The sequence below is a fragment of the Furipterus horrens genome, unplaced genomic scaffold (assembly GCF_987537825.1).
Source record: "Furipterus horrens unplaced genomic scaffold, mFurHor1.1.pri manual_scaffold_4, whole genome shotgun sequence".
Classification (NCBI taxonomy): Eukaryota; Metazoa; Chordata; class Mammalia; order Chiroptera; family Furipteridae; genus Furipterus; species Furipterus horrens.
Window position 1 is genome coordinate 66,811,468 of NW_028327174.1, and position 14,870 is coordinate 66,826,337.

A 14,870-nucleotide genomic window follows, 5' to 3' on the forward strand; every position below is an offset into this window, starting at 1 on the left:
GTTAAGGATTAAGTTCTATTTCTTCCTTCCCCATCTCCATCACATATGGTACCCTTTTCCAAAGCCCATTCTTCCATGTTATTATTTTATTTCCAATGTATATTATTTTTGTTAAATACTCAGCATTTACACAGCCATAAATAAAATTATTTTCTTCTCTTACACAAGATATTATTTGCCCTAAGTCTAATAACTGCATAATACTTAAATTTGCTTAGTTTTCAGTGTATCTGTCATTAGGCCAACTCCCAAAATCTAGGTCCAATGTTGAAATCTCCTCTCAAGTCTTCAGATGCAGCTAGAATTTTGTTAATTTTATCTTTCTAAAGCAGTAATTCCCAAAGATTTCTGACCAACTCTAATTGGGACTGGTAGCTGTTTATGCCTAATACACAACTAATCCTGGACTCTTTCTTTCAGCATCATCTTGTGATTTTATTCTTCTCCCCTCATATTTGATATTTATTATGTTTTCTGTATTTCATAATTTCCTCCTTTTTGGTTTATTCCCTCATTTTGTGGATCATATATCCAGAATCTTCCTGCAAAAGGGTGCATGAGAGGTACTTTTTTTTTTTTAAGACTTAGTATGTCTAACATTGTCTTTATTCTAGTCACACACTTGGTTGAGAGATGGCTAAGTATAGAATACTAAGTTGTAATTACTTTTCCTCCAAGAATTTTGAAGGTGGTCCATTGCAATGGAGCCACGTAAGCAACTGAATCTAGGTAACTCCATTGATCCCTAGATTCCAATGCTGCTAGTGAATAATGTGGAGCCATTCTGAGTTTGGAGTCTTTATAACCTGGAGGCACGTGGGATCTTTATCTCCAATTTCTGAAAGTTCACAATGGTGTGCTCTCACGTGGGTCTGTCTTCATCTTTACTCTGGGTACTTGGTAGGATCTTTCAGTTTGGCAATTAATATCCTTAACTGGAAAACTTTCTTGAATCATTTATTATTCCCTTCCTTTTGAAGGGGTTCGGGGGTTGTGGGGTCCGGGTGGTGGCGGTGTTGCTGGTACCGGCGAACCGGAGACTCCCGCGTTCCCGCGGCCCCTGCCGACAAATGGCCCGCCCGGCCGCCAGCAGCGGCTCCGCGCGTGCGCACGGTGCTCGTCGCGCCTGCGCACGACGTCTGCAGCGCCTCTCGCGTTCCGCTCTCGCTCGCGCAAGCTGAATGGGCTTCTGCTACAGCACGGCCGGCGAGTACGTGGCGGTTCCTCCTCTCTGCGAGTGCCAGTGGCTCGCCCTCCCTCACCCAGAAACCCACCGCCTGGGCCCGCGCAGGAGAAGCGGGGCCCCTGAGGGGAGCGGCGACTCCGCCGGCCTCAGTCTCTTTCCCTGGCGGTGGCGGCCGCGGCTTCTTCCGTAGGACAATATGTTCAAGAGAATGGCCGAATTTGGGCCTGACTCCGGCGGGAGAGTGAAGGTCAGTGCCCGGCCCGCGCCTCCTAAGTGGCTTTCTCTCGCCCTGGCCCCTCCCTGCGGGGTGTGGGGAGGGGCAGCGTGTTTCCCTCTTGCACCTCCTCGCCCCAGGTTTGAACCGTGGTTTCTAGGCGGAGAGCGAGTCATTGGGCCCCAGCTTCACTGCGTCACTTCCTCCCTCCCATCCCCGCCAAAAAACAAACGTGGTGGTGGCTGGGGGGAACGCCGGGCATTGCTGCCCAGGAAACAAGCCACTTTGAGGGCTGGGATATTAAGCTTGGTGCTGGCCGCTCAGGTCACCGCCTATAAGCCGGGGATGCCACCCATCTGATTGTGAGGATAAGAACAGTAGCAAATATTTGGTAAGCTGTTCCCGTGTGCCAAGCACAATGGCCAAAAGCTTTACCTGCCTTGAGTCAGTCCCTACAGCAGCTTTTCAAAGGCGTACTACATATCCCCGGTGTTTACAGGTGCGGTAACTGAAGGACTGTGGGTGGAGGGGGGAGTAGAACGGTCAGAAAACTTGCATAAGTTCATGATGTTTCCAAAGCTACAGCCAAAATATTACTCAAGGCATGCAAAGAACATTGCCTAGCCCTGGGGAACAGAATATTAGATTCTTTTGTTTTTAAAGATTTTATTTATTTATTTTTAGAGAGGGAGAGAAACATCAATGTGTGGTTGCTTCTCACTCTCCCCCAACTTGGGACCTGGCCCACAACCCAGGTATGTGCCCTGCCTGGGAATTGATCCAGTGACCCTTTGGTTCACAGGCTAGCGCTCAGTCCACTGAGTCACACCAGCCAGGGCAGCTTCTTCTGTTTTTAATTGAAGTTATCATAGAGGCTAGCATCATGTTTGACATGGTGACATATTTTCCTCCCACTTTCTTACATCTCCTGGCACATTAATTTTTAAACAGGACCAACCAACTCTCAATATAACACCCATTTTTACCCCTTACGGTTTTTATTTATTCTAGAAAGGAAAATTTTCTTTAAAAAGAAATTACCTACTCTTGCACTGATCAAGTTAACATAGATTTGTAAAGAGTCCTTATCTGTCACTTTTTTCTCATAATTTTGACTATATACTGTGTTTACAACTGTCATACACAGTGCTTTGATATCCCATAAAGTGAGAGTTCTTCAGAGATTTCAAAAGCTGAATTTTAATGTAAGGAGAAAAAGATGCCAGGTCAAATTCATGAAGATACACATTTTGCCAGAGTTTTGGACTGATAGGAAAGTTCTACCAAAGGGTTAAAACAGGTTTTGGAGAACTTACAGAACTTTCTCTACTTGTAATCATGTTAGGTTCTAAAAGTTTGTAAGTTTAAGTCCTAAGTGACTTGAGGAGATTAGGTCTGTGGTCCTCAAACGCTTTTTCACCAAGAAACGGGTGTTAGTCATGTAAAGCTTTAAAATTAGGGTCTTAAATTTCTCCTCCTTGCTGATACTTATGTGGTCTTGTAGGCATCTTTTTCCAATTTAGATAAATTTTATCCAGGTAAAAAGTCTGTTGATAGATGAGCCCCCTTTTTATCATTGAGAAACTCCACAAGTGTCTACAACACTGTAGCAGCACCAGGATCTGTCACCCACTCACCAAGCCCCTGCTCCATGGAGTCACTCATTGGAAGGTTTTGAACAGGACCCTTGTGGTTGCCATGGAAGTTTCAGTAGCACTTATTGTGATTATTTAAGTTTTCATACGGACTATTGGCCTTCTTCTGCACTGCCTTTAGACCAATAGGTATAGGACTTATAATTATTCAGCTGCAATTAAAAGTTTTTCCATTTATTCACTGCTTTCCCTCATTTCTTATAGATTATTGATTACATTGGCACAGCACTTATCACATGTGGTGTATCTTGCTCTTTGACCTTCAGATACATTTTTTAAAAAATATTTTTTAATATGCTTTATTGTTTATGCTATTACAATTGTCCCAATTTCTTTTCCCTTTGTTCCCCTCCACCCAGTGACCCCCCTCCCTCAAGTTGTCCCCCCTTTAGTCCATGCCCATTGGTTGTGCATATAGTTCTTCTCAACATCTTCCTGTCTACTCCACTCCCTCCTACTATGCTTCTTAATTCCTGTACCATCTCCCTCCTTTTCCCCACTTTCCCCTCCCCATTGACCTTCCCCCAAAATGTTCCCCATACCTATAATTCTTTTCCCACTCTCATTGCCTACTTAGTCTGTCTTTGTTTCAATTCCCTAGCTTCTGTTGTTGATTGTTGTGATACAGTTTTCATTTTAATGTTCATAGTTTTGATCCTCCTTCTCCTAAACAAGTCCCTTTAACATTTCATATAATAGTGGTTTGGATCTGATGAACTCCTTCAGTTTTACTTTGTCCTGGAAGCACTTTCTTTGCCTTTCTATTCTGAATGACAGCTTCATTGGATAGAGTAATTGTGGTTGTAGGTTTTTGCTTTTCATTCCTTTGAATATTTCTTGCCAGTCCCTTCTTGCCTGCAGAGTTTCTTTTGAGAAATCAGCTGACAGTCTTATTGGGACCCCTTTGTATGTAATTCTCTTCTCTCTTGCTGCTTTTAAGATTCTCTCATTATCCTTAATTTTTGACATTTTGCTTATAATGTATCTTGGTGTGGTTCTCCCTCGGTCCAGTTTATTTGGAACTCTCTGTGCTTCCTGGACCTGTAAATCTATTTCCTTCCTTCATTATCTTTTCACATAATTTTTCAATTTCTAGTTCTTCTTCTTCACTTTCTGGTAGCCCTTTGATTTGGATGTTGGCCCACTTATAGCTGTCTGATAAGTTTCTGAGCCTCTCCTCATTTTCCTCACTTCTCGTTTCCTCTTTCTGCACTGGTTGACTGTTCCTTCCCTATGTCCCGATTTGTTGATTTGATCCCTGGTTTTCTTTCCCTCACCACTAATTTCATATGTGTTTTTGTTCATTTCAGCAGGACTAGCTGTCATTCCTTCCCTGTCTTGGTTAAGATGTGCTGTTAGGTCTGTAAGCATTTTTATAAGCAAAGCTCTAAACTAAGCCTCAGAAAGATTTCCTATCTGCTGCTTCATTAGATTAGATATTTGCTGTCTGGTCAGCTGCGTCACCGGCATCTCTATCATGATCTGTGCCATCCTGACCGTTTTGTGTTTACCTTTGCTTCCTGGGCAGGGCTGTCACACCTACTATGCTATAGGGGGCAGAGCCCTGTGCACTTATCACAGCCAGGCGACCCATCTCACCACGCTGTGGCGTTTTCTGTGGAGGTGGGGGTCCAAGATGGTTTCCTGCCGTTCACTCTCCACTGAGAGACCGGGAGCCTCCTCCTCCTCCGTCACCACCCCCCTTGGCCTCACAGTCCAAGGCAATGGAGGTCTGCCTTCCCCAGCTTTGGAATCGCAAACTGATGAGTCTGGTCTGCAGCCAGGGGTGCTCCCCAGGTGCTTCTTGCCTCCCCTTAAATACGGGTGTCTGTGCTTACCGCTGTCCTCCCTCCGTTGCTGCTGCTGCCCCAGACAGCACAGCTTGAACTCTTCTCCCCGGCTTCACCCCTCCTACCTGTCCGGATGAGCACCACTTCTTTATAACTTCGTATGTTGAACTTCCATTTATTTTCTGGAACTTCTGGTTATTTCTGGTTTTGTGGTAGTTGTATTCCTTCTTAGTTGTGGAGGGAAACGGAGCATGTCAGTCTAGGCCTCCATCTTGGCCAGAAGTCTCCTGTGTTTGTTTGCTCCCGTGTCCCAGGGAGAATTGTTGCTCCTACTGCGTTGTAAGGGGTGGAGCCTTAGGTATTTGTCAGTAACAGGCAACCTGTTTCACCATGTTGTGGCGCTGTATGTGGGGGAGGGGTCTGAGAAGGAACAATGCTGCTTGTCCAGCACTCACCCCTTTTCCAGGCACTTCTCCCACTTCCACACCGGACTGGTGCCCCTCTAGCTGCTGCCCTGGCCGTTGTTCCCAGAGTGGGTGGGTCTGCGGATGCTCTAGGTCCGTTGGGGGCCCTTTAAACAAGTGGACTCTGCTGATAGACTGGCAGTTTCTGCCTCCATCCCAACCCCCACTGGTTTGCACAGTCAAAAGCAATGAGGCTTGATTTTCTCCAGTGCTGGGACTGTGAGCTGTGGGGTTTGGTGAGGGGCTGGAAACACTACCCAGTTGTCCCTCCTGACATTTTAAAATGTGTAACTGCTTTTCGCTGGCCTGCTGCTGTTGCCGCTGATGTCACCACCACACCGAGTCCTCTCTGCCCCTGCTCCACCCCTCCTAACTGTCTGGATGAGTATTTCTTCTTTATATCTTTGTTTGCTGGACTTCCATGTAGTTTGATTTTCTGGAACTTGTGGTTGTCTCTAGTTTTGAGGTAGTTGTATTCCTTCTTAGTTGTGGAGGGAGATGCAGCATGTCTGTCTGTGCCTCCAACTTGGCCGGAAGTCCCATGCTTGCCGTTTCTTAAAACAAGCTTTCAGAACTCTTATTCTGTTAATTTGGGTAATGATACAATATTAATTGGCGTTTAAATTATTTTTCTTTTAGGGAGTTACTATCGTTAAACCAATAGTTTATGGCAATGTTGCTCGATATTTTGGAAAGAAAAGAGAAGAGGACGGGCATACGCATCAGTGGACAGTATATGTGAAGCCATATAGAAATGAGGTATGCAGTTTTTTCTTATACTTTTTTGATGCTACAGTTTGCTTGGCTTGAAGATAAATTGTAACATTGTGTAGTGACTTTCTGATTATAAAATTGGTCTTTTTTAGAAATTTTACCACCAAAAAGTTGAAAATAAAGTGAGAGCTGTCATCTTCATGTAATTGTTCAGTAGAAATCAATTTTCCAAAAATGTTTTCCAGTTGAAATTTACACTAACAACAGTTTTATACTATAAATACAGCATACCATCCAATCACCATGCCTTAAGTTAGCCTAGTGTTTACTCAGGTATTTCAGGAATAGTAGTTAATTTTTAAGTGGTAATTTGGTAATAAGACTATCAGAGAAGATGAAAGAAAAATCTGCTATATAACCTAACAGTTTTGTTACTGAATCTCTAATGCCTGGAATGCAGCCAGTACATGGTAGGTATTCAACAGATATGTATTGAATGAATAAACAGTTCCTCTATTTGAACCTTTCAAAGTTCACACAAAAACTTCTATATGAATGTTCATAGCATCATTATCCATAATAGCCAAAGAATGGAAACAACTCAAAAGTCTCTCAGCTGATTAATGAGTAAATTAAATGTGGTATATCCATACAATGAACTACTATTAGTCAATAAAAAGAAATAAAGAATTGAAACATGCTATGACTACATGTAGAAATTTAAAACATTAATGTAAGAGAAAGAGGCCAGACACAGGCCACATATTGTGTGATTTAAAATGTTCTGAAATTGATTATGGTGATGGTGTACAACTCTGTGAATATACTAAAAAACACTGAATGGTACATATTAAATGGGTGAATTATGTGGTATGTGAATATCTCAAGAAAACTGTCAATGACTACCTATTGTCCTCATAAAGTTAAAATTCTCTTATGGGGACTGGGTGAAAGAAGTTGGAAGGGATTAGCCAAAGAACATATATGTGTAACACATGGACACAGACAAGTGTGGTCATGGCCTGAGGGAAGCGGGAGCAGAGGCTGGGAGGAGGGGCGCAAAGTCAGCGGAAATAGGGACATCTGCAATAGTGTCAACAAAAAAAGGAAAAAAAGCCTATCTTATTTTAGGAGGTATGCCATGGTCTTTCCTTACCCTATCTCTGCAGCATTATACCTGATTTGTGTTTGCCTCATCATTCCCTTATACCCTACATTCTACCAATGCTAAACTACTCTGAATTTCCCAAAGGAGCAACCCTTACACCCCTTCATTTATTCCTTCTCACCTACTCTATTCTTACTGTTCCCTTAGTCTGAATTCAAATGTATTTTCTTTAGAACTGCTTTCTTGGTCTGTAAAGACTTAATGTTAGGTACCCCCTACAGTCTTGGACCTCATGCCCTTATAACACAGATTACACTGAAATGCTGATTTTCTTGTCTGCCCCCGAATCCACAGGGTGTTCCTGAGGGCAAGACTCGTTATTAGTTATATGGCATCTGGTACTCAACATTGGTAGTCACTCATGTTTGTAGAAAAAAATAAATGAAAGTATTTCCAAAAGAGTCTTCAAAGATACTTAAGAAAATCTGCTTCAAAAAAATGTTCACAATATGCTAAATAGTGAAAGCCGATATTAGTATATCATTACAGTGTTTGCAATTTAAAAATATATATGTAAAAAAGTAAATAAAATTAAAAAGTATATATGTAGATAATAAACACAAAAAATTTTCTGAAGGCAAATAAAAAGATTAGTAAACATTACTATTAAGTGTGGCTTATTCTGTTTTGCATTTTTCTGTTTTTCTATAATGAAGGACAAGGTATCGTAAAAAATTGTATCTACAATTTTAATGATTATAAAGTCTATATTAGCATACAGTTCCCTTTCAATGTTCACAATAAACTACATAAATGTACTTTTTTATTTTTTAATTTTTTAAGTATATTTTATTGATTATGTTGTTACAATAGTTACAATTATTTTCCCCTTTGCTCCCCTCTGCCCAGTACCCCACTTCCCCCAGCCACCACACCGTGTCCTCTCCACCCCGGTTTCACCTCTCCTACCTGTCTGGATGAGTTTTTCTTCTTTATATCTTTGTTTGCTAGACTTCCACGCAGTTTGATTTTCTGGAACTTTTGGTTGTTTCTAGTTTTGAGGTAGTTGTATTCCTTCTTAATTGTGGAAGGAGATGCAGCGTGTCTCTCTACGCCTCCATCTTCATAAATGTACTTTTTTAAACTTAGCGCCAGTTTTTAAAACTGATGACCTTTCTTGTCTAGACATTGCTGGCAACACGAAACACCGGAATCACAAACATCAAGAATCATCCCATTTGGTATTTGGGCACATTCTCTTTCAATGGCTACTTGTAATTTATCAGTGGTTTCAGGTTTTTTAGCATAAACATTATTCTTGAGAAGCCCGCAAAGGAAAAAATCTAGTGGCGTGAGGTCTGGTGAATGCACAGGGTAATCTACAGGACCTCTTCTCCTGATCTATCCATTTGGCAGGTTCTCATTAAGACAGGCCCTTACATCACGATGGTAATGTGGAGGTGCTCCATCTTGTTGGAAATAAAAGTCCTCATCATGAAAATCTTTGTTAATATGTGGCATGGCTGATTCCTGCAGTAAATTCAAGGAAGTGGCACCAGTACCTGCAAGAAAGAAAGGGCCGATTAATCCACGTGCGGATTAGCTGCACCACACCATCAGTCCTGACTTTGCACTTCTGCATTTTCATACTTCCAATAGCACTTCAAAATAAACTTTCTATATTCAGAACTTAATCTGGTTTCAGCTATTATTTCTCAACGGTTAAATCTAAAACAACAAAAAATTCAAGTTACCAGCTATTAAAGTGTGGATACATTTTTTTACTATACCTTGTATTTTTGAAACAACCATGTTTGCTAGGAGAATCCCTTTTATGTGTCAGAGCTTAGGAATATGTTTCTGTGCTTCAAGATAAAATTAAGAAAAGAAGTTTTCTATCGTAATTTTAGGTTTCTGAGTTTAATTGACCTTATCCTTACATAATATAATTTTGTTCTTTGAAGTTGCTTAGTTCTTAAATTTGATTTGGTTTATATGGTTATTTTTATTAAAAATATTGGTAGTGTACTGTTGTTTTTATGGAAAAATCACAATTGACTTAGAGTATTATCTATAGATAAATATATAAAAATGATTTGCAAAACAAGTGAATTGAATATATAATGCCTGTATATTATGAATTATGGAAGAATTCAGCACAGGCTTCCTTGTTTAAAATAAAACCCTCCCAGGTATAATTCATGTTTTTTAGAAAATTAGATTCCATAATATTTGAGGAGAAGTGTATTTTATAAAATTAGAAACATATGCTCAGTGTATTTCCCTCCTAGTTTTTATATGTAGATGGCGGAACTAATTCCTCTGTATTTTAGGATATGTCAGCATATGTGAAGAAAATTCAATTTAAATTACATGAAAGCTATGGCAATCCTTTAAGAGGTACAGTATAGTTTTTTCATTTATAGTACACAAATTTAAAAAGATCTAGGAAACTACCTCAGTAATTTACATTTATAATTGTTTCATTCTTTCTCTTTTTCAGTTGTTACTAAGCCTCCATATGAAATTACTGAAACAGGATGGGGTGAATTTGAAATAATCATCAAAATATTTTTCATTGATCCTAATGAAAGACCTGTGAGTAATGGTAATCTTTGTAAATATAAAATAGATTTTTAGTAATTGAAAATGTAACAATACTTAATGAAGAGTTCATTATGTTGATATTTTAATTCAGATATACTTTATATACGCTTATATAAAATGCTTCTATAAGCGTATGTAAAATGCTTATATAAGCATATATAAAATGCTTATAGTATGATGTATCTTGCCATGAGTTAAGATGCTTATAGTATGGTGTATATTGCCATGAGTTAAGATTTTCCATTTTTAAGTGATGTGTCTGCCCAAATTTGTATTGTTCAATATAGAAATAAGGAATACAATGTGGACATTTATTGGAAATGAACCATGAAAATTATATAATTACAGCAAAAATGTTTAATTTATTAGTAGCATTTAGTTATTAGTAATAAACAGATTGAGGACATATGCTATCTGAAATGGGAATATCTAGTTTTTTAAAGTTAAAAGCCCTTAGAAACAATCTTTTTGCTTTTCCAAGCTGCCATCAGTACTAACAGCTTTGCTTTATATTGTATTCATGAGTCTTTATTCATAACCACCGACTTTTTCATCTTTTGATCTCTTCTTGTCATAGTGTTGCTTGATAATGTAAAAAGTTCCTCAAAGCTTTAACTCAGCAACTTTGTGAGGTTGGTGATACCTTCATTTTAGATATGAGAATAGTAAGGCTCAGAGATGAAGTCACAGGCTCAAAAACAGTTGTGGCAGGGCTAGTTTTGAACCCAAGTATTTGCATTTGGACTCCACACTTTCCATTACACTTTCTTTTGACTAAAACCACTAAGCTTGTTTTATTTTTAACCCATAGAGTCATGAGTCAGTTACGGCTCTCTGATTTTTCATTTTTGTGGCTGGTGTTTAACTTGCTTCTGGTCTTTAACAGTCATCACCATTAATTTTCATCTTGATAGATTCAAACTCATTCCTTTAGCACCATTTACAGTTTAATTATCAGATTACATTTTTAAAACTGTATGTGCTTTTAAAGGACTTGAATATCACCTGAGCCAGAGGTTCAGAGAATTAGTTTCTAACTGACAGCATCAGAAGTATCAAGGTGTTTTTTGAAAATTCAAACTAATAGGTCCCATCTCTTGGAGAGTCTGATTGAGTGGGTTTGGAGAGGGGTCAGCACCCCAGGTGTTTTTGATGCACAGTAAGATGTAGAACCCATTGACGTAGGCCATTCTCTAACTAGGTAGGAATTCCTTTAGGCCATCTCTTAAATAAGAATTTCCTTTGGATTTGCCAACTTCAGTATGGAGAATATTGACTTCTCTCATTAAGTGAAACACCCTGTTCAGGTTTGGGGTAGTTCTAGTTTTAAGAAAGCTCTACTTTGTTTTAAGCTTCCTTGAGTTTTTTATTGATAACTATTTATACATTAGTTTTATTTTTCCTGAATAAAACATCTGTAGCTCATTTAAATATTTTTCATGTGATAAAAGTTTCCAGATCTCCTAACATTGTTGTGGTCTTTCTAGAATACTCACACCTTTATATTTTATTTGGCAAGAAATTATTAAATATTTATTTGCCAGGTATTGTTCATATATTTTGATACAAAGATGAATCCTTAATGAAAATAGTCTATAAGGGAGAATAGAACACAGAATTGAGCAGATATTGAGAGAGAGGGTAATGTTACAGGAGCAGAAGCTCTTTTTAACTTCGTAGGATTGCTTTGGATTGATTTTTATTTTGAGAGTGTATGGCCTTACCTGTCTGTCTCCTCATTTGTCGCCCCCTCCTATCTTAATTGGGAAGTACATTTCTGAAATAAGTCTTTATAGATGTAATTTCATTATGAGCTAGCTCTCAAAGTCCACTCTTGGAAAGGTAAGGTAATGTGATCTTTTGCACTTTTGCAGTGATTAATTTATTAAATAGGTTTCCATGTACACATAGGCCTGACTTTTATTTCCCCAAAACTGCTGTAGTATTCTTTCAGTAAAATGAAACCATTACACTTTCAATAATTGGCAGAAAATAAGTCATGTAGAGGTCTATTTAAACTATAAAAGAAAAGACATGGATAGCTTGTGATTTACTTCTGTTATCCAGTAACATATTATAGGTCAAGCCATTGTAAAAGGAATGGTTATTTCTAAAAGTAAAATGCTAAAATTGGGGTTTTATGCCTAGAAATATTGTTACTGGACAGCCTCATGCTGGTCCAGAGCAGTCAGTGAGGTTCTGTTGCTCGTTGCCTAGAGGCATAACTCTGGAGATAGGAGTTTGGTGAAAAGGAAAGGGGTCGTTTATTTACAGGGTATATAGTTTTAGAATGGTGGTAGTTTTCTGCCTCAGGGCCCCACTCCCTTTAAATACTCAGACAAACAGCCCTGCCACCCTCTGCCGGTTCAAGAATGTGCCTGAACTTCCTTTTCCCATTCCTGAAAGTTTCATTCTTTATGAAATGCAGAGAACTGCTACAGGATTACCCGGACAGCTTGGCAGGTTCCCAGTCGCAGTTCAGCTAGTGCTGCCACTTTCTGTGTGGGAGGGGTGCAGGGGCTTGGAGTCCAGCCACACAGTCTCTGGGGAACTTGCTAGTCTCAGGAACTCAGGCTCCTTTTGTAGCCAACCAGGCTAGCCAGGGGAGGGGAAAGAGTGCATGTCTTCATGTCTTGGTGCATTCCATTTTAAAAACTCAACCCAGAAATCCCTGCATGATGCAGCATGCTGGCTTTTTAACCATGTGGGCTAATATTTGCCGTGTTTGCCTTTGCCTCTCTTTTGGCCACCACTTTGCACAGAGGGCAGAAGTCTTGAACCGTGCATGCTCTGTACAAGCTACCTTGTGCTGAGTCTTGAGCTGCTGGGTTGCTGGCAGGGCTTGTTGCTTTTGTTTATAGTTGCCTTGGGCAATATTCCTGTACCCCCACTCCCCCCCCCCACACACACCCCCGCCCCTGGCAGCCCCTTCCTTTGCAGGGAGACCTTCAATCTTCAATTCTGCCTTGGGGTTTTCTGCACCCTTGCTGCCTTCTCCTGGGATCTGACCTGATCACTCTGTTACAATATCTCTGTAGCAACTATAGGCATTTTCATTGCTCTTAAGAATCGGCCAGCACAGCTCAAAATTAGAGGCATCTGTCTTGAAATCTTTCATTGCCTATATCTGCATGGGTGCCTCTGGTTGTCTTAATAAATTTAGGGGAGGACAGTTTTATGATATAGTTTTAAATTTTTCTTAAATTATAAAAGTCAAACATATACTTTTTTTTTCTTAAATCCTCACCCAATGGTGTACCCATTGATGCCAGACAGAGGGAAGGAGATAGAGAAATATTGGTGTGAGATAAACTTAGATCTGTTGCCTCCCCATTGCCTCCCAAATGTGCCCTGACAAGGGACCTGACCTGCAACCTAGGCATGTTCCCTAACCAGGTATTAAACCTGCAACTTTTAGCTCCAACGAACTGAACCACACCAGCCAGGGCAAACATGCACATGGTTTTTTAAAAAGTCTTTAAAAATGGAAAGTACAAGTCTTCTGTATTAGTTTCCTAGGACTGCCTTAACAAAGTACCACAAACTGAGTGGCTAGACAACAAAAATTTATTCTCACAGTTCTGGAAGCTACAAGTTCAAAATCAAGGTGTTAGATGTGTTTTCTCCAAAGCTTCTAGGGGAGGATCCTTTCTTGCCTCTAGTTCATGGTAGCCCCAGGCATCCTTTGCTTGTGGCAGCATAATTTCGTTCTCCACCTTCATTGTCATGTGGCCTTTCTCTGTATCTTCTCTTATGAGGACACTAGTCATATTGGATCAGGGCACACCCTAAGGACCTCATCTCAATTTGATTACATCTGCAATGATCCTATTTCCAGGTAAGGTGACATCCATAGGAACTGAGAGTTAGAAATCAACATATCTTTTGGGGGGGCACAATTCAACCCACAACGTCTTCGTTTTTCTCCATATCTGACCCTTTCCCCAGGAAAGCCATGGTTACTGTTTTCTACTTCTCTAGAAATTATTCCCATGCATCTCATAGAGTTAAATCCCTAAGTTTGAATTTTTTGATTTTAGATAGTGCCTGTCAACTCCTAATGATGACATATGATCCTTTTTCTTCATCTTTTCAAGTTTCTTTTTTTATTTTGCTAGGGGAATTTCTTCAGAAAGGATGCCTGAGAAATAAACTTTCAGAGCCATTACTATCTGAAAATATCTTTATTTTTACTTCATACTTGATTGTTTGGATGAAAAATTCTGGGTTCCTCTGGATGATATGCTCTCTTGCTTATGAGTGAAGGGAGAAGAAAGGAAGATTAATGGGCCCAGCCCCCCACAACATTCTTGATTTCTACACCTGCCAGGTTTGAGCTTGGAACCTCTCTGGGGCTATGCTGGGACTGCTGGCTCCCACCTGTGATGCAGTTCTCTTCCTTATGTTTACAGGTTGTAGATTTTCCTGTTACAGGGTATCCATCATGTAGCCTCATCTGCTTCTGTCTGTTCCATGAATTTGTCAAATTATCTGCTTGAAATATGGCCTCTGATTTTGCATGCTCCTTATAATGATTTTCACTAAGTTTTGGAAAATTCCTTCAGACCTCTGAATTGGTTTCTCCAACTTCAACACGAATTCTGATGTTTTGCAAGCTGGGTTTTTGTTTTTTTGTTTTTTTAAAGATTTTTTTAAAATTTATTTTTAGAGAGAGGGGAAAAGAGGGAGAAAGGGAGAGAAGCATTAATGTGTGAGAGAGACATCGACCAGTTGCCTCTCGCATGCCTCTAACTGGGGACCTGGCCCACAGCCCAAGCATGTGTCCTGACTGGGAATTGAACTGGTGACCCTCTGGTTCACAGGTGGCGCCAAGCCACTGAACCACACCAGCCAGGGTTGCCAGCTTAAGTAATCACACACTGTACTGCAAAACTTTTCTTTTGATATCTTACTACACCTATTTTTAAGTATTTTGAAATCATGTTGCTCTTGCCAAAGTGTATTATCATTGACTTTTTGCTTCTTACGTAATAATCTTACAGATCATGAAAGAAAGTATCTTGCCCTCCCTGAGCATTTGAAAATATCAAATCTTTTTTTTCCATAGTAAATTCGTAAACTTTAATATTCACATACTCTAATTTCATTTGTGTTAGTAAAAGAATTTGTCT

At 39.9% G+C, this 14,870-nt stretch overlaps 1 protein-coding gene across 1 annotated transcript in view; it reads left to right on the top strand.

The window, feature by feature from the left end:
- Positions 1-1,134: 1,134 nt before the first annotated feature.
- The window catches only part of YEATS4 (YEATS domain containing 4), a 30,318-nt gene continuing 16,582 nt past the window's right edge, over positions 1,135-14,870 (top strand). The window contains exons 1-4 of the mRNA XM_090275647.1: positions 1,135-1,433; positions 5,949-6,068; positions 9,465-9,531; positions 9,635-9,729. Of these exons, the coding sequence (XP_090131773.1) occupies positions 1,383-1,433; positions 5,949-6,068; positions 9,465-9,531; positions 9,635-9,729 (333 nt within the window). The 5' untranslated portion in view covers positions 1,135-1,382. The remainder of the gene's footprint in view (positions 1,434-5,948; positions 6,069-9,464; positions 9,532-9,634; positions 9,730-14,870) is intronic.